At 43.2% G+C, this 27,597-nt stretch overlaps 1 protein-coding gene across 1 annotated transcript; it reads left to right on the forward strand.

The window, feature by feature from the left end:
• The first annotated feature begins 1,828 nt into the window (after positions 1-1,828).
• On the forward strand, positions 1,829-27,401 carry LEMD1 (LEM domain containing 1). Its single transcript, XM_005885287.1, has 5 exons — positions 1,829-1,910; positions 2,957-3,076; positions 6,048-6,118; positions 6,546-6,613; positions 27,203-27,401. The coding sequence occupies exons 1-5, from the start codon at positions 1,829-1,831 to the stop codon at positions 27,399-27,401; spliced, it is 540 nt and encodes a 179-aa protein (XP_005885349.1).
• Positions 27,402-27,597: the final 196 nt, after the last annotated feature.

Below are 27,597 nucleotides of genomic sequence, written 5' to 3' on the forward strand. Positions count from 1 at the left end.
TACTGTGGGTCTTAGTATGGCCTAGATGCGTGACATTTGATTTCTCCTTTATCTTCCCAGCTTCTTGGCAGCGTTTGGTGTGGTGGCAGCTCTTTCTCCTCACTTCCCGTTCATGCTGATCACTGCCCCTGCACCCCTGGACATTTTACCATGGCGGTCAGCCTATGAAGTCAACCAGCGCCACCTCTGTTTGAACCTCGGTTAAATGAATCCTCAGACTTTCACATCAGTCTGTTGCTAGGGAGGTTATTGATGTCACACTGTCAGTATTATGATTATCATAATATCCAGCAGGCAAAAAGGGGTTGGTTGCTAGTGGGAACTTTGGGTGAAACTCACCCAGCTTCAGTAACCAACCCAACTGCACAGACTTTAGACAACCATGTAAGGGGTAAGTGGATTCATCATCCAGTTGGATCCCATTTGAATATTCCTCTTCCATATGTGGGTTCCCTCTAGGCAATTGTCTAGTGTCACTTGAAATTGATGAGGGCTCTTTTGGAGGTTATTTTTGGGAAGGTGGCGAAACAACAGACAGCTGTTCTCTGGAGGAAATGTCACAGGATCTGCCTAAGCTAGCTTCCAGTAAAAATAAATAAATAAATAAATACATAAAAATTAAAAATGGAAGCGCATTGTCCTTTTCCTTCCTAACATTAGGATGTTTACTAGTGACCTAAAGATGTTAATTCAGCTTCTTAAACAGACAGAAAAGAGGGTAACACCTTTACGAAACACTTGTGTGACCCTGGTCCGAGTATAGCTTTAAAAGTGGAGACCTGTTAAGCCAGGAGTTCTCAAACAACCTTGGTATGCATGACAATTCACAGCTTTTTCTAGCTTGCGTACAATGTTCTTCCTAATTGGACATTGACTGATCACCAATAAAGGCAAAGTCATTACTTAAAATTGGTCCAGATCCTCCAATGCTGAGTAATTGTCTTGAAGTCATTTTCACTGTGATATTAAAAAGCCTGGAAACATGATAGAAACGAGGTACAATAAATAAACCCCTAAATTAAAAATCTCTGTTAAAAGGTTTGACAAATGGGTCTGTCTGTTGGGATTTTGTTAAGTGGGTAGAGGGGCCAGTTTGGGGGGATAGAGGGATCAACTGGATAACACTGGTCGAACGTGAGGCTGTGCAGGTGAGGGGAGCCATATTGAGACTTGCGTAAATCTATATAAATCAATTCATGTGCCAGCGAATGAACAGCTGACTTTTTCAAATGCCAATTCAGCAATTACAGAGTCTGCTGGCGGTTAATTAAAAACGACCCTCTTGTTACATTCAGAGTTAAATTACAAGTGTGGAAACTACTACTGTTTGCAATATCTGAATGCTCTGTACTCTCATCAAAAGGCGGGCAGGGATAAATAACTTCCATTTAACTCACTAAAACATCGCTCTCAGCTCTTTCATATTTAATTAACTTCTTATCTTCTCAGAACTTGAGTCTTTCTCAGTTCCCACGCAGGAATAGGGAGATGTGTTCATTCGTTCATTTTGGGCAGGAGATTTCCCTCACATTAGTTGAGTAGAAAAGTTAGAAAGAATTGAACCCCAACATGGGGGAAAGTGACACCCACCCCAAACGTGGCATCGAGGCAAACAAATCTGGAATAGATTTGTGGCAGAAAGAGCAGAAAATGATGATTTTTTTTTTCTTTCTTGCCTTTGCACCTCCAAGATTGGGGAGCTCAGTTTGGACACACTTGAGCGGACTAGTGACCTTTTAGTTCTTCCTTGGAAGACTGTCTTAATGAACTTAATGTTTTACTCTTTCAGAGATCTCGCTATCAGAAAAGAGACCAAACTTCCATCACCATGGTGGACGTGAAATGTCTGAGTGACTATGAATTACAGAATGAACTTAATAAGCTTGGATTTTCACCTGGCCCAATTCTATGTATGTATGCAGCAAATATTAGAGACTAGTCATCTATGACTCATAGACTACCTCCCAGATTTAAATTTATTTATAGTGGAAGAAACATATACAATAAAAATCATTAAACTATAAATAGGAAAATTTTTAAAAAAGCAGAAAAACCCTAAAGAAGGGAAGAGGTGATAAATACACTCAGATACTTCACACAGATTAATAAGTGTGGTGTCAGACAGAAAAATAATCTCTTTCCCCCAGTTACTCTTGATTATATCACCCTGGGTTCTTTTTCATTCCTAGTATGTGCACTGTGCTAACTATGCATGTATGTATTGTCCATAGTCCCCATAGATAGAGTTACAACTTTGTCAGTCTTCTCAGATGTAGCCAATGCCTGACTCTATGGCTATCTCATAGAGGCCTCACCTGAAGTGTTTGTGGAAGGGACAGAGTGAGTTGAGTAGCTGTGGGGTCCACCTCATTGTCAAAAACACAGTTAATAATGTAAGTATAAGAGTAAGAAGCTGCCCTAACCGGTTTGGCTCAGTGGATAGAGCGTCAGCCTGCAGACTCAAGGGTCCCAGGTTCGATTCTGGTCAAGGGCATGTGCCTTGGCTGTGGGCACATCCCCAGTAGGGGGCGTGCAGGAGGCAGCTGATCAATGTTTCTCTCTCACCGATGTTTCTAACTCTCTATCCCTCTCCCTTCCTCTCTGTAAAAAATCAATAAAATATATTTTAAAAAAAAGAGTAAGAAGCTGAGCCTGGCTGGCATGGCTCAGGGGTTGAGCCTCAACACAGGAACCAGGAGGTCATGGTTCTATTCCCGGCCAGGGCACATGCCTGGGTTGCAGGCTCAATCCCCAGTGTGGGGCATGCAGGAGGCAGCCGATCAATGATTCTCATCATTGATGTTTCTATTTCTCTTTCCCTCTTCCTTCCTCTCTGAAATCAATAAAAACATATTAAATAAAAAGAATAAGGATCTGAGTTGTGAAATACCTTGAACCCAGTAAGATCCCAGATACAAACAGAACAACTTAATCTATTCTCCACATTCTTCCTCAGCTTCCACCAGAAAACTGTATGAAAACAAGTTAATGCAATTGTTGGTCTCATCTCCCTGTGCACTTATGATGAATGGACCGGGAAAGCAGCACAGAACTCAAGACTATGAAGACAGGAAAGGTACCATTAGAGGCTATACTGCTCGATAGCAACTTTGCACTTATAATTAGTTTTAATATATTTTTATTGATTTCAGAGAGGAAGGGAAAGGGAGAGAAAGATAGAAACTTCAATGATGAGGGAGAATCATTGATTGGCTGCCTCCTGCACACTCCCCACTGGGGATCAAGCCCACAACCTAAATGTGTGCCCTTGGCCGCAATCGAACCTGGGACCATTCGGTCTGCAGGCCAACACTCTATCCACTGAGCCAAGGCCAAACCGGCTAGGGCAACTTTGCACTTATTAACACCTTGTCCAGCATGACTTATGCAACTTTTAATGGCATGAATGAAATAGCCACATGGCCTGTTTGCACACAAAGCCTGGACATAGGCCCCTGGGCTGCAAAGGAAATGCTTAACTCCATGTACTAGTATATATTCACGCCAGTGACTCAGTTGAGTGGCAAACCAGAAGTTCCTACAGATAATTTCCAGGTCTCCTTTGAGGTCTCAGCCTCTGCTTTGCCTCAGTCAATAAATCTGATAGTTATTTTCTTTGGATTAAATGATTTCACACACATTAAGAAAGATGAACCAGACTCTCCCTCCCTATGCCCACTGCCCTCCTGACTTCATGGGAGCTGACCACAGCTGGTCTCTCCCAGGTCCCAGGTGGGTGGGGAGTGGTGGTCTCTGGGATGCAAGAGCTTCCCCTACAGGGGCCCCTGCCCAGGTGCACCTTTCACCTGTGGGGGCATCTAGTTTAGGCTCTTAGGGGGTAGACTTAAAGATTCCCACAGTACATCCCAAAGCTCTTCCATTCAGTAAATATTTACTAGGAGTTCTCTATGAGCCACAGTAAAATAATAGAAGTACCATTTTTTAAAGGCCACCAATGCATTTCCAGCCTAACTTGCATCATCTCATTTAGTCTTCACAACACTTAGCTGAAGTTCAGAGAGGCCAAGTCATGGGCCCAACATCACAGAGCTAGGAAGTGGCCCCAGAAGATAAGCCTACACTACAGGTGCCATGAAGAGCAAGGCCCATCTGTCTTCATCAGCACTACATGTCCAGCTGCCAGGGCAGGCCCACGCCCAGAGCAGGAATGCAGGATATGTTTGTTGAATGAAAGTGATATAGAAGTGAGACTTGAACCCAGGTCTGGCTCTCATAAGTGTGCTCTTTCCACCACATACCCTCTACTTTTCTCACAATGTCTATTGTGAGAATAAACACATTACATTTTTTTACCATGTTTGATTGACACCCCCCCCCAAAATGGCAATTTCATATAGTTCAAATTCATAGTTCAACCAATAGTATAAGTGCCCGAGGCCCTCTACACATGCCCTGCAATGATATTAAAGGTAGCACAGGTGCTGAGCGGTCCCCAGGAGTCTGGAATGGCTGGCCTGGTGTAGAGAGGGCAGCAGGACAGTTGGCCTGGGGGTGCCTCAGGGCAGGTGGCTGCCCCAGACCCTTTCTGGATGTGGGATGTGTTCACAGTCCTGTCCCCGCCCTGGGGCTGCCTCTGTTTCCTGCCTGGGAAGGAGCTGAAGGGCCGAGACCAGCCCTCAGAGGACAAGCAGTGCCAGGCTCGAAGATTCCAGGGAGGAGAGCGTGTGCACTCACTGCTCGTGACGCTGAGGACGGCAGGGCAACGCTGCCATAGTCTCAGTCCAAGCTGCCCTGGGTCCTGGCACGCAGGCCTCCACACAGCCCCCACAAAGGGGGCATCTAGTTTAGGCTCTCAGTGACTCAGTTGAGTGGCAAATCAGAAGTTCCTACAGATAATTTCCAGGTCTCCTTTGAGGTCTCAGCCTCTGCTTTGCCTCAGTCAATAAATCTGATAATTATTTTCTTTGGATTAAATGATTTCACATACATTAAGAAAGATGAACCAGACTCTATTCCCGGTCAGGGCACATGCCTGGGTTCTTCCAGTCATGCTAGAGCTGGAAGAAAATGGGTCCTTCGGTTTAAACTTTGCATTGCTTTATGCTGTGTCCACCTGATGCTAGCCCTCCATGGGCAATCAAGCCAGAGGTGGGAGTTCTGCCTCAGTCCTAGCTTTGTCATGCAGTGCAGGATGCCACTGGCCAGTGGTGGGTACAAGTCAAAAACCTGCTTCTCAGAAACCGGCCTGGATCAGACATTTGAACTTGCTCATTGGAGGGGCCTCAAAGACCCTGGTGCCATTAGAATGGAGGGGTTGACATGGAACTAAGGGGGTCCCGTGGAGATTCAGCCTTGAGCACTTCACAGAAATACCTAGTCCTGGGGTAGGAGGGAGGGGCAGCAGTTTTAGGGCATCCAGACAATGGGTGGATTCCATTCTTCCCATTTTCATTCATTGTTTTGGCACCGGGTGGGCACAGCTTTCTGATCTGCCCTTCTTTCAACCTTCCCAATTATTCTGACTTGGGAGCTCATTTAAAATCCCCTCCATGAAAAGCTCGCTGATATTCAAGAGCAGTGATTGCTCCAAGCTTATCAAACAGCTTCCTCACGGCCCGAGGCGAGGGCTGATCTACAACGACCTTTCTGCCCTGGCGGTTCCCCTGCCCTGGAAGCTGAGCACAGGTCTGGCCTTCCCTTCTCTGGATACAGAAGAAGACATTCTCCTGCCCTTTGTGGACATTCAGAGATACGCCAGGCTGACCGCTGGCTCCAAGGGGCAATGACTGGACAGCAAGCAACCGCCCAGTAGAGCACACTGCTCGGGCTCAGCATGCATTGCTCTCGGAGGCCCCCCAACACCACAGCTTCCCTGACAGGGTCCCCCCCAGGCCCCCAGGGGAAGGCCTGGGTGAGTTCCACAAGGGCCACAAGGGCCTCAGAAGGACAGAGCGAATCCTCTTCCCCTCCCAGGTATCTTCTGCCCCGTGATGAACAGAATTCACCACCCCGCTGCGTGGTGCTGATTTTCGTGGCTAGCTCCTATGTCCTCATGGCCTATTTTCCTTGTGTTTCCCATGATCCAGAGCTGAGGGGCATTATCGTTTTGAAAGGAAATATCATACTCTCATCAGAAAAAAAGAAGGGACCCCAAAAAGTATGTACCATTAGAATGCATGGATACTTGTACGCGTAGTAAATATAAGAAACAGCATGTTTCACGTGTAAGGAAATAGCAAGCCACTACACGAATGCATGGATACTTGTACGCGTAAATATAAGAAATAGCATGTTTCACGTGTAAGGAAATAGCAAGCCACTACATTCTGTTGCGGCTGGGAAATCTAGTTTCAAGAAGCTCGTTTGAATGCAGGTTTCTGTTTTGTGAAACGATTACCAGGTTCTAGCACGAGACCCAGAGTAACAGCCCCTCTGAATAGCAGCCACCCCGTTTTCCTCCCCAGCTGCCGTGCCCTCTCTCTGCGTTCACCACCTGTGTCTACATTCATAGAGCATCCAGCACAGTCCCAGACCCACAGGGAGCACAGAACACGTGTGCGTTCCTGTCCCCTTCTCTTGCCCAGGCGCTGAGATCTGGCTCCTACTCTCGCCGCCCTATTGGAGTTCTTGGCCAAGTGTGTGAGATGAACAGGTTTCGGGGTGCCCTTCCACCAGCCAGCTGTGTGGCGCTTCCAGTGTCTACATTCATAGAGCATCCAGCACAGTCCCAGACCCACAGGGAGCACAGAACACGTGTGCGTTCCTGTCCCCTTCTCTTGCCCAGGCGCTGAGATCTGGCTCCTACCCTCGCCGCCCTATTGGAGTTCTTGGCCAAGTGTGTGAGATGAACAGGTTTCGGGGTGCCCTTCCACCAGCCAGCTGTGTGGCGCTGGGGAGGTCGCTGAATGGACCTGAACCTCCTCTCACCGTTTAGTTAGTAGGACCTACCCACAAGGGTGAGTGTGAGGGAAAGGCAGGTGAAGCTCTTGGCATAGAACACGGCACATAATGCTTTCACCCAATCCCTAAACTCCAAGATAGCAACGCTAGTGACTTGTGCTGGGTCCCTCTTTATTTAGAGACACCTGCCTCCTTCCATGTTGGCAACTCTGCTCTCTCTAGGTTCTGGCCTCTGCCCCCTGCCTGTTCCCATCCTCACTCTGGCTTCTGGGCCCTGACTGCGCGTTGCTCCCCGGGGTCGTCTCACTCACTGACCACCTCTGTGTCCTGACTCCACATGTACCCCTCCGCGCAGGACCTCTCTCCTGAGCCACAGGCCTGCCTCCTGGAAAGCTCCTTCCCTCCTTCCTGCACTCACTCAGCTGATGGTTATTTATTTACTTACTTATTTTCACCCTCACCCCAGGGCATGTTTTTATTGGTTTTAGAGAGAGAGGAAGGGAGAAGGTGGGGGGGAGAAAGAGAGAGAGAGAAACATTGATGGGTTGCCTCTGGTACGTGCCCCAACTGGGGATCGAACCCACCACCTGGGCATGTGCCCTGACAAGGAATCGAACCCGTGACCTTTTGGTGCACAGGACAACGTTCCAACCAACGGAGCCACACCAGCCCGGGCCACAACGCTCATTTGTAATTAAGGACATTTCCTGGGTCTATAGATTGTTTATACTTCTCCTGTGGTTACCCCAGCACCTCACTCCAGCACCACCTGCATTTGCGGCCTCCGTTTATCTTGATGGTTCCACCACCTTCCCACCCTCCAGGCTCGAAATCACATCGCTACCTTGGAAGGCCCATCCCGTTAGCTCCTCACATACAAACAGTTGCCACGTCCTATGGATTTGAATTACAATTTTCAAAAATCGACCCCTCCTTTCTCTTCCCACTGCTGCTTTCCCAGCTTGCATCCGTATTATTTTTGGGTTTGTTTGTTTTTTAATCCGAACACTAGCAATACCCTCCTAATTGGCCTCTGGCTCCAACCTTTACCAATGGCAGTTCAGATCTACAAGCAGCGATTGCATCATGTCTTTCATTTGCCTGGAAACTTTCAAAACAAGATGCAAACTTACTGTCCAGCAGGAAGAGAGAGACACCAGGATCTCCTGAACACTTATCTCCCTCACCATCCCACCCAGTGCACACTTACCTGTTTCTCCACCTCTCACACCTCTCCCCACCCACCTTTGCCTCAACAATTCTTTACGCCTAGAATTCCTTTTATGCTTTCACCCACCCCATCTCTCTTGCTGTTAAAATCCTGTGATCACTTAAGCAATGTCTCAAAGTCCAGTCCCCTGAAAATTGCATGTTATCCCATTCAGTAGCTGTCACAGGGCTTTGCACATGCCAGGAGTCCAAAGATCACTTTATCAAGTCTACCAAACAGCTCTAGTGGCACATAGGTTAGCTTGAAAATATGGTCTAGTGTTTAAAATACTTGTTGAGTTTAAATGAGTGAAAGAAACCCCAGGTAAACATTCCTGTAGTAAGTCATTACTTTAGCTTTCCATCTGAACCTAATTCACGTTTGATGAAGTATTCTGATAGCAAACTTTCTAAAAGATATTTCTTAAATCTTTCACATGGACCTTGTTTCTGCAGAAAACCCTTTTGTCTAGTTCTTGCCAAGACATTTATAAGAGAAAAAGCAACCTGAGTATTGAAAATGCAGCAGGTGGGGGCCAATGCCCTCCAGGCGTTGCTTTACGTAAACCTGAAATAAAACCACATCAATATTTTGAATTGGCAATAGAATTAAATGGAAAGTTTGTGATGGCATAAAGTGTTTTGATCTGAAGGATTATATAAGCCATTTTGATTCTCAGAAGAGCCGGGAGACATCTGTTCAATTTTAAATCCGAAAGTAAATGTAAATAAGCACTTAAATTTCCATGTTAAAAGGTAGTAGAAAGTGTGTTTATTGAGACACTTGTCTGGCACCATAGACTTTAATTACTTAAGAGCATTGGTCCGTACCTAACAGTTCTCTAAGTACCTGGAAAGGTGTATTATACATTTCTTTGAAACATCAATGAACACATATTTTCCTCTCATGTCAGTAGGTTTCTAGTGAAATACAAATCACCTTGAGATTTGGATTATGCCAATTTCTGGGTACTTTTTTTTTTTTTAACACTGTACGTGTGTTTTATTTGTTTTTAAAAGATTTTTTATTGATTTTTCAAGAGAGAGAAAGGGAGAGGGAGAGGGAGAGAAACATCAATGTGAGAGAGAAACATTGAATGGCAGCCTCCTGCCCGCCCCCTACTGGGCATCAAGACCACAACTGGGGCACGTGCTTGACCGGGAATCCAACCGACAGCCTTTTGGTGTACAGGACGACGCCCAACCGAGTGACACTAGCTAGGTATACATGTATATTTTATTAAATTACGTATGCAGCCTATTTGATTTGGTGATTAAGGCCACTTAGAAAGCTAAGTCATTATATTTTTAATTGGGGATCTTCTCATCAGATATATTCGAGACACAGCTTAAGCTTCCATTGATGGAGTAGGGAGTGAAGCCAATGAGTGTAAGTCAGGTTCCTAAAACCTCTAAAGAGGAGAGATGGGATTCAGGAATGGCAGGGAGGCAGAAGGATCTACTAAGTCAGGCTGCACAAAGTGGGGTTTGCTCGGGTGACCATGCCATTTATCACTACAAACAGGATGCTTTTGAAAGTGAACGGGGACACTAACCAGAAGGGGTGCTGGGATAACAGGAATAAAGCAGAACTGTCCTGGCAAACCAGGGCATCTAATCACCCGGATTTGGGCTGGGTGTGGTCCCAAGAGCTGAAGTGTTTGCAAGTGCATACCCGTCTGCAAGGGGCTGCTGCATGCAGAGGGCAGCTGGCCCTGGAGGGGTGCCCCTGAGCACCCCGGGCCCCTTCCGGGTGTTTCCTTACTCTTCCCCAGACAAGACATGCTCTTTCCTGCTGAATCAATGTTCATTCTGTTCTCCCAACCTGGGATACTCTCTCCTCATCTGGCCACCTATCATCCATATTCTCCTAGGATTTTCTCAAAATGTGTTCTGTGGGTCTGGCCCTAGGAATCTGCCTTTTCCATCAGCCCCTATTCCCACCCCCTGTTCAAGAGCTTTTGCTCTAGGTTGTAAATGTTGATGGTAAGCCTATGTCTTTGAACCCTCTCCATTTAATTCAAAGCCAGGCGTGTGTGTGTGTGTGTGTGTGTGTGTGTGTGTGTGTGTGTGTGTGAGAGAGAGAGAGAGAGAGAGAGAGAGAGAGAGAGGTTACACAGTTCCTGTTGGATGAACTGAAAGGAACTTTTGTCCTATGTTGATGTTGATGATCTTCCTTTTTCTGGTTTCCTATTCTGTACCATCTCTTTTGTCTTTGGGACATGCCTTAATGTATTCTCTTGAGAGACAATGCTTAGGTCACAGTGAATTGATGACCATCCAGGGAAGGGTTGCAACAGAGCTTCCAGCCTGTGAGTTAACAGCTATTTATGAAATAAAGGGCGTTGTGCTAGACCTTCTTGTTCTTGTCCTGAAGAAACTTAAAAATGAGCTCTTGAAACACAGAATATGTGTATCAAAGATATGGACTCTAGCGTGGCTCAGTGGTTGAGCACTGATCTATGAATCAGGAGGTCAGGGTTTGATTCCTGGTCAGGGCATATGCCTGGGTTGCGGGTTCAATCCCCATTGTGGGGCGTGTAGGAGGCAGCCAATCAGTGATTCTCTCTCATCATTGATGTTTCTCTCTCTCCCTTCCTCTCTGAAATCAATAAAAATATAATTTTTAAAAAATGGGGCTCTAGAGACAGGCTGCTTAGGTTCAAATTCCAGCTCTGCCACTAACTTGGACAAGACACTTGACCTTTCTATCTCTTAGCTCTTCATCTATAGACAAAGATAACAATAGTCTCTACTTCATAACGTGTTATGAGGATTAAGTTAAAGTATATAAAATAGAGTAGTGATGGTACATAGTAAGAGCTGTCAAAGTACAAATAAGAACTATTACTACCATTAATATTCCTATTATACAAAAAGCATGGTATTTAGTCATCTGCAATACAAAGCAAAAATAATATAATGGAAGCTAAATTTTTAGTATTGTATTTAAGCGGAAAATAATATAATGGAAGCTAAATTTGTAGTATTGAACTCTACAGACTGTGGTTTATCAGAGTGCCTGCAGATATACTTACATAATTAAATATACAGATGCAATTAAAAATTATTCTCTGGAAGTGCTGTGCACTTAGTGAAGCAGACCAAGCTTTTAAAAAAGTCATATGTGCCCTCCTGGTATATAGGACTCCTTTATTAGTCTGATACTTAAGTTCTTCTTTCCTTTGCCTCTTTAAACATTTTAAAAAACAACTTCAGGATGTGAGGGCGATCTGGCTGCGACATCTGTCACCCCATTGATCGCCAGGGTTGATTCGGCTGATCTGGCTGGCTAGGCGGGTGTCCCCCTCCTCCCTCACCGATCCATGTGCGTCCCTCCCGAAGCTGTGCGCTCGGTCGAAGAGGACGACCTCCCCCCGCTCCCCCCACCCAGGAGAGGACCGGTCTTCGGTCAAGGGTATACGAGTAGCTGCGCTCCCCTGCTAGAACCTCCAAACAAGCTCTCAAGGTCCATTTGTAGGAGAACGTAGGGTAGTCAAGCTTCCAAGACTCCAGACACATCCAAATGAGGCGCTGCATGTGGCAGTCTGCCTTCCTTTAAAAAAACAAACAAACAAACAAACAAAAACAACTTCACACTTAGAAAAAGTTGCAAGTAATGGTACAAAGAATTCCCATATTCTTTTTACCCAGATTAATTGTTACCTTTTACATTTGCTGTGTGTGTGTGTGTGTGTGTGTGTGTGTGTGTGTGTGTGTGTACTGTGTCTTTCTGAATGATTTGAGAGCAAGCTGTAGACATGAAGCCCCTCAGTTCTCTGGCATGCATTCTGCCTACCTCCCAAGGACACTTTCCTACATGTACACGGAATAACACTCCAAATAAGGAAATTCACATTGATTCAGTGCTAGCATCCAATATTCAGATCCCATTCAAATATCACCAACTATCCCATAATGTCTTTGCTTTCTCATCATGACTAGTCTAGGAGCACATGTTGTCTTTGGTTGTCAGGGCTCTTCAGTCTCCTTCAATTTCAAACAACAGTGCCTCCATCTTCCATCTTTCCCTGGCATTCATGCCCTTGACCATTAAAAAACATTTTTAAAAATTTATTTCAGAGAGGAAGGGAGAGGAGAGAGATAGATAGAAATATCAATGATGAGAGGGAATCATTGATCAGCTGCCTCCTGCACGCCCCCTACTGGGGATCAAGCCCACAAGCCCGGGGAATGTGCCCTTGACCCAATCGAACCCAGGACCCTTCAGCTGGCAGGCTGACGCTCTATTCACTGAGCCAAACCAGCTAGGGCACCCTTGACCATTTTAAAGAGTACACGCCTTTCATCCTGTAGGGCGACTTTTCTGTCTGATTTTTCCTTTTGACTATTCATAGAGGCCATGTCCTCTGGGCAGGAAATCCTCAGAATGATGCTGTGCTCTTCCCAGAGCATCACACCAGGTAGCAATGCCACCCTGTTCCACCGCTGGTAACATTAACCTTAATCACCTGGAGAAGTTGGTGTCTGTCAGGTTTCTCCATAAAACCATCATTTTTCTTCCATTTGTAATCAAACAGTATTCTGCGGGGAAATATTCTGAAATGACACTAACATAGTGCTCCTATTCAAACCTCATCCATTAGCCCTAGCTCCCCTAGACGACTGCCTGAATCACCTTCCATTGTGATGATGGCCCATTGAGACTTTCTATTCCTATTATTCCCTCTGCATTTATTAGATGGTAGTCAACATAAGGAAGACCTTCCCTTCTCCCCCATTTTATTCACTCATTTATTTGTTTGTTTGTTCTTTGTTTCATTTGTTCTTTCATTCAGTCATATTAGTATGGACTCATTGATTCTTTTTAATCAAACGGACTGTATCTTGATATCTTTATATATTTTAATGCTCAAATTGTCGCAGATTTGGCCAATGGGAGCCTTTTCAATATGGGTACTGTGTCCTTTTGATATGTCCTCCTCATTCCTTGAGCATGTCCTGAATTTCTGGCACAAAAAGATGTTTCAGACCCATCTGGTGCTTTTTCTGCCCCAGGAGCCTTGGATGGTGTCTACTGCAGGATTGTGTTTACTTTTACTGTAGGATGGTATTTAAAAAACCAGGATCTAGCTCTGGTCAGTGTGGCTCAGTTGGTTGAGCATTGTCCCGTGCACTGAAAGGTTGCCAGTTCGATTCCCAGTCGAGGCACATGCCCAGTCCCCAGTTAGCCAGGGTACATTCAGGAGGCAACTGATCGATGTTTCTCTCTCTCCTCTCTCTCTCTCCCTCTCCCTCTCCCTCTCCTGTCCTCTCTCTCTAAAATCAATAAAAAACATATTAAAAAAAAAGATCTAGGTCTTCAGTGAACTCATTGCTACTGGGAGTCATTGCTTCTAGGTCCTCTCGGTGGGTAGAGCTAGAAAATAAAGGTGTGTGTGTATATGTACACATGCACATATGCATCGTAACTATTTTTATACCTCTCTCTATACAAATTTAAAAATCATAAGTGCATATTGATCTTCAATTACAACCCAGCGTTTCAGTGTTCTTTCTAATCGGTCTTTCCCCTTTCTGTTTGTAAGTCACTTCTGTGACAGTGAGAAACCTGGCTCCCATTACCCTCCATAGATTTGCGTTTTGCTCCACTTTCTAATTTCCTCAGTGTAACCAACCTCCCAGTCATAATAGCCACCTCCGTCTCTGCATAACCCTCCCATCACCGTCTCTCTTCCTTGGACACAGGGCACACTGAAGCCTGCATGCTGTCCCCTTCCCTCCCGCTGCCATTCTTTTGCCACCAGGAACCCCAATATACACAGCCCCTCCTCCTTCATTTCTTTGGCCTCTAGGTATTCTGATTCCTCATTCATGTCGCCTCTGCCCCACTTCTTGTGCAGGACACATGACATCCCAGGGAAGGACAAGGAAGGGAAGGAAAGCTTCATGTTTCTTTTTTGCTTCCAATTCTGAAGTCTGTGTCAATGTCTTTGTGCCAAAACTTCAATAGGATTTTTACTCTTGTGTCTCAATCACTGTTGTTGTTGGTAAGATGCTTTGTAGGCCTATAATGTGCATGTGCAGGGCCTACCCCAATTGCTACCATCGGAAGACACGGTGTACTAAGGGAATATATATTAAAGGACTATCATTAAGTGTGTGGTTTGAGTTGCATGTAAAGGTTTTAGGCGACCTGATGTTAAACTTCTCTATAATAGTTTCTTAATTAATTGAAAAGCATCCTTATTCCCAATAGTTGTTGTATATTCCAGTTGGGTCAAAGTGAAGAGTAAATTACATATTTTGTGACTACTTAATAAACCCTTCGTCCTTACCTTTGACACGTACTAAATGGAGCTAAACAGCATATTTACAAGGAATGCAACGATCTTCCTGTAAAACTACTGACCTCCTAGTATGTCTGCTTAAATACGCTAATAATCCATGTCTTTATCTTATTGATCACATGCTGATTCTTTCTGTGTAATAGAACCCAGTCTTTGAAATGCAAGAGCCTCAGGAAGAGTTAGTGAAACCAAACTCTGATTACAATGGTTCTAAGATGATAAGAAAGGTAAACTTATTTATTTTCATAAAACTGAATTATGAGCAGTGGTGTTCTCTTTCTATAGGAAAAAATATGCATTTGTTTAAAAAACCCAGCTTTGCTTCCGTTTTCATCTAAGAATATTTAACCAAACTCACTTTACCTAGTTTATCATTTGCATGATGGGTATAGCTATATGTATCCATTTTAAGGAAAGGAGTTTCCTGTTTACCTCCACGATGAGCATCCCTGAGTTATTTTGATCTCTTGGGATTTATTAGGGCTTCCTTAGTACCAGGCACTATTCATCTCGATGCATGAGTCCAGGCATGATTTATTATGATGATCGATCGTGAAATTTCCTCTCTGAAAGGCTTGTTGGAGGAGGCTATGTGGTTCATTGTACAGATGCAGAAAGAAGCAGAGAGGGGCTATGACTTGCCTAAGACCACACGGTGTTAGCAGAAAAATTGGAAATGGCATTCCAGTCTTCTAATTTCCATGTTATATAGCCTTTCCCATTATATTCAGCTGCCAAAGGAAGAGACACAACCAGGCACCTGAGTGGTGAAACAGCTCCCCCCAGTGTCTCTTTTCATGGTCTCCCAGGACGCAGGGCTTCTCGTCCCCTATGGCAGCGAAGGCTTGCTTTCTGGGGTGGCTTTGCTACGAGAGTCCATCTGAGGCATTTTCCACTGGCCCTTCTGTCCTCCCATTAAAGCCATGGTACAGAAATCAGCACAGCTAAAATGGACTGACTGATATGCACATGGGTACCTGGAATTTGCCCAAGTAGACAGAAGAAAATTCAAACCTGAAAACCTTTTTTTTTTTTAATTTTAAAAAAAATATATTTTATTGATTTTTTTACAGAGAGGAAGGGAGAGGGATAGAGAGTTAGAAACATCGATGAGAGAGAAACATCGACCAGCTGCCTCCTGCACACCCCCTACTGGAGATGTGCCTGCAACCAAGGTACATACCCTTGACCGAAATCGAACCTGGGACCCTTCAGTCCGCAGGCTGATGCTCTATCCATTGAGCCAAACCGGTTAGGGCTGAAAATCTTTTTTAAAAGAAATATGTTTTTATTGATTTTTAGAGAGAGGAAGGGCAAGAAACATCCATGATGAGAGAGAATCATTAATCGGCTGCCTTCTACACACCCCCTACGGGGGACCAAGCCCGCAACCCAGGCATGTGCCTTGATCAGGGATGGAACCGAACCATGACCTCCCGGTCAACCACTGAGCCACACCAGTCAGGCTGGAAAACCTTTTTTGATATTTTATTATAATATATGCATCTAAAAATGCATAAAGAATTATGTAATAAGCAGTTAAATTCTCACCCTAGAGATTAAAAATTAAGTCATTGCTAATTCTGTTGAAGACCCCAATGACCATATTCCCCTTCCTTCATTTCCCCCAAGGTAACCACTACCTTGAGTTTTCTACTTATTATTCTTTTCCTTTTCTTTACAGTATCCACAAACTTTAGTTTCTCATGATTTTGGATTTTATTTAAATGATATCATAGTGTAAGTATTCTTCAGTAACTACCCTTTACCATTCACCGTTATGTTATGAGCGTCACCCAACACTTGTAGCTTTCACTCATTAATTTTCACTGCTATATAATTATTGTAAAAATATATTTATCCATTCCTTATTTACGGGACATTTGAATTGTTGTCAAGTTTGCCTAATACAAACAATGCTGTTATAAACAATTGTGGTACATAATTCATTGTATACATGTGCAAGAATTTTTTTCTGATTGAATGAATATACCCAGAAGGGGAACTGCTGACTTGAAGGATAAAATGTCTGTTCGTATTTTTTGCCAGTTTTTCTATTTGGTTGTTTATCTTTTTCTCATTAATTTATAGGAGCTCTTATATATTTTGGATACTAACCCTTTGTCAGTCATAAGTGTAGTACAGATCTCTTAGTAGTTTGGGGTTGTCTTAACATTTTTTGTTTGTTTTTTTTTTAGCAGTTCACATCATAACTGAGAGTAGGATACAGAGATTCTCATATAACCTCTGCCCCCCACCACCTGAATAGCCTCCTCCATTATTAACATCTCCCACAGTGGGCTTGTCTTTTCACATTTTTCTACTAGTCTTTTTTTAAAAAATCCTCACCTGAGGGTATGCTTTTATTGATTTTGAGAGTGAGAGAGTGAAAAGGTAAGAGAGAGAAAGAGAGACAGAGACAGAGAAGAGAGAGAGAGAGAGAAACATTGATGTGAGAAACATCAATTGGTTGCCTCCCAAACTGGCCCTGACCAGGAATCAAACCTGCAACCTTTTGGTGAATGGGGTGATGCTCCAACCAACTGAGCTCTACTTGCCTTTTAAAAATGTAATTTAAAACAATTTCAAACTTAAAGCAAGTTTCCAACAAAGAATTCTATATGGCCTTCACCCAGATTTACCAATTGTTAACATTTTACCACATTTGTTTTATAATTTTATCTATTTATTATTTTTTTCTTGAACTAATTTATGACATCATAATCTTTTACTTTCTCCCCAAAATGTCATTATATATGTCTTTATTCTAAAAACATAAGGATATTCACATCACAATGATAAGAATCAGAAATTTTCATACATATACAGTATATACTATATATATGTTTTTATTTAAGTTTTGATTGCTTTCAGAGAGAGGAAGGGAGAGGGAGAGATAGAAATGTCGATGGGATGCCTCCTGCACGCCCCCTACTGGGGATTGAGCCTGAAACCCGGGCATCTGCTCTGACAGGGATTTGAACCAATGACCTTTTTTGATACATGAGATGGTGCTCAACCAACTGTGCCACACCGGCTGGGCAGAAATTTTTGTTAAGGTTAAATTCACATAACATAAAATTTACTATTTTAAAGTGCAAAATTCAATGGCATATAGTACAGTATATTCATAATGCTGCCTCAATCTAGATTCAAAACACGTTCAGATTCAAAACATGTTCATTCACCCAAAAATAAAACTCAGTACCCATGACACAGTTACTCCACAACCCCCTCCTGACAACTACTAATCTGCTTTCTGTTTCAATGGATTTTTTTTCTGTATGTTTTATATAAATGGAATCATCCAATATGTGATGTTTTGTGACCTTTTAAATTTACCATAAGGTTTTCAAGTTTATCTATGTTGTACTGCGTGTCTGTATCCGCACATCATCTCTTTTTATGACTGAATAATAATGTTATGGACATGTGGATTGTTTCTACCTCTTGGCTACTGCAAATGTTGGTACTGTGAACGTTCATTCATGTATAAGTATCTGTTTTCAATCCTTTTGGATATACCAGTATACCTACAAGTGGAATTTTTGAGCCATGTGGTAATTCTTTGTTTAACCTTTTTAGTAATGGCAAAACTCTATTGGGGGACCCAGCCCACAACCCGAGCCGAGCAAGTGCCCTGACTGGATATTGAACTGGCAACCTCTGGGTCACGATGCTCAACCAATTGAGCCACAGCAGCTAGGACTCCACCCCAACTTTTTAAAAATGGCCGTCCTCGTAGTACGTATGAAATGGTAGCTCACTGTGGTCTTGATTTGCATTTCCCTGATGACTAATGATGTTGAGACTCTTTTCATTTGCTTATTGAACATTTGTACATAATCTTTGGAGAAATGTTTATTCAAATCATTTTAATTGGGTTGTTTGTCTTTAGATTGTTAAGTTGTAAGAATTGTTTATATACCGTTCTTTGGAGAAATGTTTTCAAATCACTTGTCCATATTTTAATTGGGTTGTTTGTCTTTAGATTGTTAAGTTGTAAGAATTGTTTATATACCGTATTCTGAATACTAGTCTGTTATCAAATATATGATTTGCAAATATTTTTCCCATTCTGTGAAAAAGATTGCCTTTTCTCTTTCTTCATAATGTCATTTGATGCACAGAAGTTTGCTTATGATATTTCTTGACGTGGATTTCTTTGGGTTTATCGTTTGGAATTCACTCAGCTTTTTGAAATCTGTAGATTTGTATCTTTTGCCAAATTTGGGACATTTTCAGCTCTTATTTCTTCAAATACCTTTTTCATCCCCACCTTACTCCTCTCTACTCCAGGGACTCTGATAACACAAACATTAGATCTTTTGTTTTGTGTTGTTTTTTTTGGAAGAGCTTACATGGTTAAGAGATCATAGATAATAATTCTGTGAGTTCTCCACTCCAGTCTCTTCAGCAGCGACCATGGTGCATTCACTGGTCTCTGTCTTCTTCAATCACCCCAAAGGGTGTGATAACATTATTGATCTCTTCCTTTACCAGCCACAGAATCTTAATGTAGTTCAGATGATGTGTCCACATATTCTTCGCTACTTGACTACAGCAGTCATAACAAAGATGTTCGAAAACGCCAGCAGATGCTAAAAGATCTAGTCAAAGTTATTCAATGGGATTCTTACACATGCAAAGACCCAATTACCGAGTTTGTTGAATGCTTAGATGTTCACTTTTACTTGGATGGGGCTCAGAAAAAGCGGAGGGAATGTGAACCTGTGCTTGTAATTGACTTCCTGGTGGCTTGTCTCGAGGGTTTCGCTGAAAATTCCCATCTCTTCATATTTGAGACTTCTAGTTGCATCCACCATGTATCAGCATTAACATGTTGGCAGATAAACGGAGCGTGACTCCAGATGCAGCTGAAAGGTGGATTGTAAATTTGGTTAGAAATGCAAGACTAGACGCCAAGATCGATTCTAAATTAGGTCACGTGGTTATGGGTAACAGTGCAATCTTAACCTATCAGCCAGTAATTGAAAACACCAAAAGCCTTTCATTTAGAAGCCAGATGTTGACTTTTAATATTTAGAAGTAACTTAATCAGAATAGTAGGTTAGAGGCTCCTAACAGGGCAACTGAAGACTCTGGCTTTTACTAAAGAATTGTAAAGAAAAACAACAAAACTATAAAGGAAAGGTGAAATAATGAAACTACTATATAAAGGGTGACATGCATTTTAGAAACAACGTATTGAGTATAACTTTTAGAGAATTTGAATATAATGGGATCTTTCATGAAGAAACAGAGTTCATTGATTCTTTCCTCTGTCTTCTCCATTCTCTGTCAAGCCGTCTCGCCAGTGTTTTACTTCATTTGCATTATTTTAAATTCTAAAATTTACACTGGGTTCTTCTTTATATATTCTACTGATCTGCAGAGAGATAATGTTTTTCAATTGTTTCATACATGTTTAGGTGGTTCTTTGAAACATTTTATGATGGCTGTTCTAAAATCTTGGTCAGCTAATTCAATAGTATGTCATCTCGGTTCTGGTTTGTGTTATCTTTTCTCCTCAAATTATGAGAGACTTTGGGTTGTATTGAAATATTCTGTTTTAGCTTCCTCCTCAGACTTTATACGCTGGTGGGGGAAGAGGGACACCAGCTCTTCACTGCAAGGCAAGTGGTAGAAGTGCACATCCCCCACTGGGCCTCCATTGACACCCTGTTGTATGTTTGTTGGTTCATTATTGCTGGGCTGGGGGCGGGGGGGGAGTGGAGAGGGAGGGCAGTGGTCCATGATACTAGCCCAGTAGGAACGAGGTGGAAGTCCAGGCTTCCCAAGCACCTTGGCTAGTGGGCTGTTTGGTAAAATTTTTGGTCTTGTGGGGCTGCCCCTTTCTCCTTTCCTAGCCCTTCACCTTTCCAGAGGCTTTTTGTTTGCACTCTTTGGTGTTTCCAGGTTGTCAGCAAATAGTCTGGGGTATGTGAGGTAAAAAGAAAACCCAGGGCATTCACTGCAAATCATTCCTCGGGTCCTGAGGCCCCTAGCCCATCTGCTTTTCTCCACCTTTCAGAGTCTTCTGTTTGCTTTACATATAGTGTCCAGGTGTTGCCGATGGAAATGGGGTTCTTCCACGGAGTCGCAAGAAAAGCATTTCAAGGACCCACACATGGGAGGATGAGGCACAGTGGTAAGACTTACTAGAGCTGGAGCAGACACAAGGGACTGTCCCCAGGTGCCGGTGTCTCATCCACCACCAGGTGGCTTAGCTTCGTCCAGCTGTGGGAGAAGCCCAGCCTTGTCTCCACCAAGCCCAGAAGAGCCAGAGTCCAGAGATCGTGTGCATTGCTCAGTACCGGCGGGGCACCCAAGGCTGCCATCGTTCACTTTAGTCCATGCCAAACCTTAGTCCAGTGCAGCCTCAGTTCCCAGCTGTGCTCCTGCAGCCGCTGCCCTGCTGCACCCAGGCCAGCACGTGGAGCCCGTGCTTGGGTGCGCAGCTGCTACGGAGAGAGAATGTGCCCAACAGGTGAACAAATAGGGAACATGTGCTACCGAGAGGCCTTTAGTAGGCTTTGATGGTATTCCCTCAGGCTTGGGAAGGGGTAAGCTTTCTTTCAAACGAACCAATCTCTTTCCTGGCTCTTTGCAGGCTTGTGTTGGGTCTTCCCCAGACCCAATCTCTTTCCTGGATCTTCTGGGGTTTCATGCGCGCATCCAATCCAATCCTTTTCCCAGGCTAGACAGCTCCCCTCTGTGGTCACCATCTTGGCTCCTACTGCGAATGCCTCAAAGTAAAAGGATCTCCCTCTGTACCATCCTAGTTTCTACTGCGCATGTGCCTAGCAAAGGAATTCCCCTTTATTGTGTATTCCTCCCCCACATAGTACCAGCGAGTGGACCCCTTGTCCCTGGGGGAGATTGGAAAGCAGGTCCTTCCTCCCTACACAGGGGGATGGAGAGGTGTTAATCCCCTTGGGGCCAGCTTGTGGGGGCGGGGAGACAGCTATTCGCTATTCTCTGGGGTATCAGCTATCCCCTGGGGTGTCTGAAGCTGTAGCTTCCAGACTTAAGCCTGATTAAGTGTAGCTTCCAGACTCAATCAGGCCCAGCCAGTGTAGCTCCCGTCTCTTTTGTTAACTCCTAGCTGCCTGTGCTAACACAGGGATTGGGGCCATATTGAGCAGAAGAATTTTGGAGAAGTATACCGGTATCTCTCTCATCTTGTTCCCAATACCACTTTGAATAGTCTGTCCTTTCTCATCTGGTTGGCAATGTTAGCTCTTGTCATTCATCAAATTTCCACAGGAGTTTTAAAATGCACCGAGGATTTGTTTTAATCAGGTATAGTAAGGGGACAGGCAGGGAGATGACTGCCTTCCAAAGAAGTGTATTACCTACAACACCCCAGAGGGTTGATTGCATCATGCCAATGGGCCACCTGGGGAAGAAGCAGGGTCAGTCAGGCAGGAGTGAGAGGAAGGCTTGGGCACAAGGCTTTGTTGTGGCCTTTGCAGGGAGGAGTGGGTGAGGCAAGGTAAGCATTTTAGGATTGGCTAGTTGGACTAATTTCAGCAGTTCTGGGCTTTAGGGGTGGACCCTAGTTGGCCAATATCTGGCCCTAGGCTGATGTAGGACAGGGAAAGTATTGGCTTGGTAAAGTGAACGTTAGATACAGGAGGTTGGAGGGGTTGGTTGGCTTGTACATGGAAGGCGCGGTCACAGGGAGTCTTTACTATCCCTAGGAGTGGGTCAGTCTTCGGAGAGGCAGTCTCTCCAGGGTCAGCGAGGCCCCAGGATGCCAAAGCCTCATAAAATACAGAAAACAAAAACCGTGATTAATAGTCCAATGGGGTCTCTATTCTGATCAATGTGTCCAGCTTGCGCTCATAGAAGAATGTCTTCATTACCAGAGCAACCCCTCTCACCTTGTTGGTTTAAATTGGTTGGTGGATTTTACTTGTCCCTTAATTCTTGCAAATAAATTTTAGAATAAGCTTATCAAGTTCCATGAAAAGTTCAGAATGTGATTTAGATAGAAATTTTGCTAACTTTATAAATTAATCTGGAAAAAGCTGAATCTTTACTCTGTTGAGTCTTCTTGCTCATGAACATGTTACATCTTTCCATTCATTGAAATTTTCTTTAATGTCCTTCAGTAAGATTCTTATTGTTTTCTCAATAAAGATCATGCTCATCTTTTGTCAGCTTTATTACTAGGTAGGCTTTTAATGTTTGTTGCCAAATTTTGTTGGAAATAAGAAGAATTCTTTTGTTGGGAACAGTATCTTTGAAAAAAATATGCTTTAAATGGTTTGTTGATGGTATATGGAATTGCAGTTGACTTTTGTCAGTACCTTTTGTCTTATAACAATGAACTCTTAGAAATTATAATAATTTTCCTGCAGATTCTTTTTAGTTTAATTTGTATACCTTTAATTTCTTTTTGTTTACCTGTGCCTCTAAGACCTTTTTATTACAATATTATGTAAGTGATAATAGTATAGGAATACTTTCCTTAGTTCTGATTTTAAAGAAAATGCTTTTAACATTTTACCTCTTTTTAAAAATATGTTTAATTGATTTTAGAGAGGAAGGGAGAAGGAGAGAGAGAGAGATAGAAACATCAGTGATGAGACTCATTGATCGGCTGCCTCCTGCACGCCCCCACACTGGGGATCAAGCCTGCAACCTAGGCAGGTGCCTTGACTGGGAATCAAACCCTAACCTTCTGGTTTATAGATCAATGCTCAACCACTGAGTCATGCCAGCCAGGCTTAATATTTTACCTTTGAGTGTAATTTTTGGTGTAGGTTTTGGGAGAGACCTTGTATCAAGTTAAGGAAGTTCCCATTCCATTACTGGTTTGCAAGAAGATATTTTAAAGCAGGAATGCAGATGATCACAAAGTTTTTAACCTTTCTTTTGTTAATGTAGTGCAGATTATTTTAAAAGGCTTTTAATTAATTCAAAATTATTATTTAGGTTAAAAGAACACAATGTTTTAAATTAGAGCTTTATTAAATCAAGGTTGAGGTAAAAACAATAGAGTGAAATTATTGCAAGATCTTTATTAACTTAATCAGTTTTAGTCAATAAAGGGATTTGGGGTTAACTCAATATTAAAGATCTCTAAATTGAGTTTTTTTCCCACTTGTAAGAAGGTCATAACTGCCAGTTTGCCAAGTCATTTGTAAAAATGTCTGGTTCTAAGTACAGGCCTTTCTTCAACAATTGCATTAGTGAGGGAGAGTGATTGAAAAATGTAACACATTTCAGCTTGAAGACAATTTCATCCCCACCTCCCGGGAGCATCACTGCCTCCTGGCTCCCTAAGCTCCAACAGTAAGAAGTCCTGGAAGAATAAGAGGAAGGAGGGGTGGGGGCCTCAGCACTCAGCACCCCTTCTTTCATTGCCCACAATTGAAGGTGCCAGCCTATGACATTTCAGGCCAGGTTTGGGTCCACACTGTAAAATACACATCTTGCATAATGCAAGCAAACTTGTATTTATTTATGAGTAAATACTAATCATTTTAGTCAGAGTAGATCCTTTTTCAAAAACCAGGTACATTTTTTGATGAGTAATGATTTCAAGAGAATACTGGGGAATGCTCCAGTCCCCAACTCCCTTGTCCATGGCCTGCTGTTGTGTGAGGCCGCTGGCAGCATGGGAGGTGTCAGAGGCTCCTCTCATGTTCAGGGGGGCTGGGTCCCCGGGAAGGGGGGTAAACACCAACTTACCAATGCCCCTACATGGTAGATATCATGCCTTGATTAAAGACAACATGTGTATTAGGGCTGAGGAAATATAGACTAGACAACTGATCTGAGTGAATGAGAATAAGAAAGAAGACTTCTTGCAGGAGGGAAATTATTTTTAGAAATTGAAGGATTATACTGTGTAACCCTCGGCTAGTTACTTAAGCTTTCTGTGCCTCAAGACTCATCATCTCCCATATGGAGCAATGACAGTGCCTACCAGATGAGGGGAGGGTGGTCCAGGAGGCCTCGGTGAGTTAGTGGGTTAACGGGGCCTGGCACCTGGTAAATGGTGGTTAGCAACATCATCTGACACCACAGCTTCACATTCTTGGACATTGCAGACACTTGAGGATGATAAGGCCTGAATATCCTACATAATAAAGAGCTAATATGCTGATTAGACCGAACAGCAGAACGACCATCCGGATGACCTTCCAGACAAAGCCAGGACTGAGAGGGCCGAGGCATCGGGCCTCTAGTGAAGTCTGAATAGACAATCAAGGACAACCAGGCAGTTGAGGAAAAATGGAACACGAAATTAACAATAATTATCATTAGCACTAAGTGCTTTCATTAAGTGCTTACTATATATCAGGAAATGTTTTAATCATTTTGCATAGATGAAGTCACTTAATCTTTACAACTTTATTTCACAGAGAGGAAACAAGCATAGAGAACTATGCATTTTTACTTTATTGAAAAAATGACAACATCAAAGAAATTTTTGGAAAAGGAAAAGAAAACATGATTGTCCTTACTTCTATCCCTCATACAGAACATTTCATTTTCCTAAATTATTTCCTAGTCCTTGTTCATAGCCAACTTTAAAAAAAAATAACTTTATTCTTTGTATAAAAATGCTGCATGCTTATTAAAAAGGCTCCGAGCACCTGGTCGGTGTGATTCTGGTTGAGCGTTGACCCATGCACCAGGAGGTCACCAGTTCGATTCCTGGTCAGGGCACATGCTGGGGTTGTAGGCTCGATCCCCAGTGGGGGGCTGTGCAGGAGGCAGCTGATTAATGTTTCTCTCTCAGCAATGTTTCTATCTCTCTATCCCTCTCCCTTCTTCTCTCTCTAAAATAAATAAAAACATTTTTTAAAAGCTCCAAGCAATAAAAGTACAAATAAAAGTGCAAAATAGAAAGATGATATTTAAGAACAGAATGCTTCTTGTGTCAAGTGACCCTTGACACTCGTGTGTCTATTGTTCATGTGTGAGTCACTGATGTAAAATATTACTTCATGAGCCCTCACTTGCATGGCTCAGTTGGTTGGGTGTCATTCCGTGCACCAAAAGGTTGCCACTTCAGTTCCCAGTCAGGGCACATAACCAGGGTTTCGGGCTCTATTCCCGGTGGGGGTGTGTGCAGGAGGCAGCCTATCAACCTTTCTCTCTTGTCGGTGTTTCTCTGTCTCCCCCTCTCCTTTCAAAATATTTTATATTATGAAGTACTAAACTACCTGATGTACCAAAAACTTTATCAGTCCCTAGATCAGTGATGGCGAACCTATGACACAGGTTCATGTGTGAGTCACTGACACGCGAACTCATTTTTTTGGTTGATTTTTCTTTGTTAAATGGCATTTAAATATATAAAGTAAATATCAAAAATATAAGTCTTTGTTTTACTATGGTTGCAAATATCAAAAAATTTCTATATGTGACACAGCACCAGAGTTAAGTTAGAGTTTTTCAAAATGCTGACACGCCGAGCTCAAAAGGTTCGCCATCCCTGCCCTAGATTATACAATTTTTTAAAAAGATATTAACTTTTTTAAATCCTTGCCTGAGGATATGTTTTATTGATTCTAGAGAGAGCGAAAAACAACAATGTGAGAGAGAAACATTGATTGGTTGCCTCCTATAAGCACCCCGAGCAGGGATGGAATCTGAAACCTGGTATGTGCCTTGATCCGGGATCAAACCCACAACCTTTTGATGGACCGGATGATGCTCCAACCGATTGAGCCACCTGGCCAGGACATGATTATTTTCTAGAACAAAAAATAAGGCCCTTTGTACAAGACATTGGAAACTGTGAGGGCTCTTCTTGATAATTTGTATTATCTTTCTGATAAATAAGTTCTTCTTGATATTTTCTTTCTGTTCATTAGAGACCCAAGGCTTTCACCTCTACACCAAAACCCCAACATATCTACTGTCCGCATCATAAGCACGCTGAGAAAATAAGGTAATACTTTTCTTAGCACCTGAGGAGATATTACTGACGTATGTAACTCCTGAAAAAAACTGTTATTCAGACTTTGGGGAAGGGTTTGAGTCTGAAAAAGAATCTGTTGAGAGAGAAGAAAGATTCATAATATCTCATTTCAAAGGTCAAGGGGCCGTACATAGTCTCTAGCTCACCACTTAGGTTTAGAGGCCAGACGGGCTGAGGGGGATGCGCAAAGTCACAATGCACTGAGACCAGAACCTGAGGTTCTGGATCGGTAGACATTTTTTCTTTGTGTCTTAGAAAATGGGGAAAGAAAAAAGAGAGAGAGAGAGAGAGAGAGAGAGAGAGAGAGCAGGTAGTTGAAATAAAAGCTCAAGATTGGCCATTTTATTAGTCAGAAAGTAAAGCTTTCTGGAAAGTTCCCTGACTTCTGAATAAACTTCAGCCACTTTCCAAATTAAACCAGTGAAAAGTAAGACTCTCTGAAAGGTTTCAGAAAGCATCCTCTTGCTCTTTGAAATGCAAAATAAACACATTTCAAAAGCACTTCCCATCTGCACCCTGAAAGGCTGGGTTTAGCCTGGGGAGAAAGGACTGTGGACTGGTGTCCCCCATTCGGCTTTTACAGCTTTTACGGCTCCCCAGTAGGGACCAGGGGATCTGTAAGTCCCCGGGCCAGGCCTCGCGCCGGCATTGACAGACATAAAGAAATGTGGGACATTTGAGACCTCACATCCTCATGATACCCTGTTAACACCGCTTGTTAAAATTAGCCTAGGTTTTTCATGATAGAGGCCTGCTCCCTGAAGCCCCACAGGGTTGCTCCTTTGACCTCCAAGGCCACACACGTTCGGGGGAGGGGGGTGGTGCTGGTTCATCCTGTACTCAACCCTAAGAACCACTAATGTTTTCACAGGTGGGCCTCAGGAGCACCATACCCCAGATTCAGAGAATGGAATAACACCAAAGAGAAGGCCTACTGCACAGTAAACGGGAGTGCTGGGAGCAGGAACCTAGAACGGTTTCCAGTGGGCTTGACGCTTGCAGTGTTTGGCATCTTCATCATTGTGGTATTTGTCTACATAACCGTGGAAAAGAAGCCGCTCTTTGGTTAAGTGCTTTTGGAGCAGAGCAATGATTGCCTCAAGCCCTCCTGCTTCAAGGAAGAATGGGACTGCTCTGAAGGGGGAGGGCCAGCCCTGTAGCCAGGTAGTCTTCCCGTGCACTGTGCACTGTGTACTCTCACCGTTCTGTACCCTGGCTCAGCCAGGTGGAAGGAACAAGGGGAAGAACGAGAGCTGAATCAAAGGG

The sequence above is a fragment of the Myotis brandtii genome, unplaced genomic scaffold (genome assembly GCF_000412655.1).
Source record: "Myotis brandtii unplaced genomic scaffold, ASM41265v1 scaffold898, whole genome shotgun sequence".
NCBI lineage: Eukaryota > Metazoa > Chordata > Mammalia > Chiroptera > Vespertilionidae > Myotis > Myotis brandtii.

Coding starts and splice junctions, on each gene's coding strand:
- LEMD1 (XM_005885287.1), top strand. CDS start 1,829: ATGGTGGACGTGAAATGTCTGAGTGACTATGAATTACAGAATGAACTT. Junction 3,077..6,047: donor AGACTATGAAGACAGGAAAG/GTACCATTAGAG, acceptor CCCATGATCCAG/AGCTGAGGGGCATTATCGTT. Junction 6,614..27,202: donor CAAGTGTGTGAGATGAACAG/GTTTCGGGGTGC, acceptor ATGTTTTCACAG/GTGGGCCTCAGGAGCACCAT.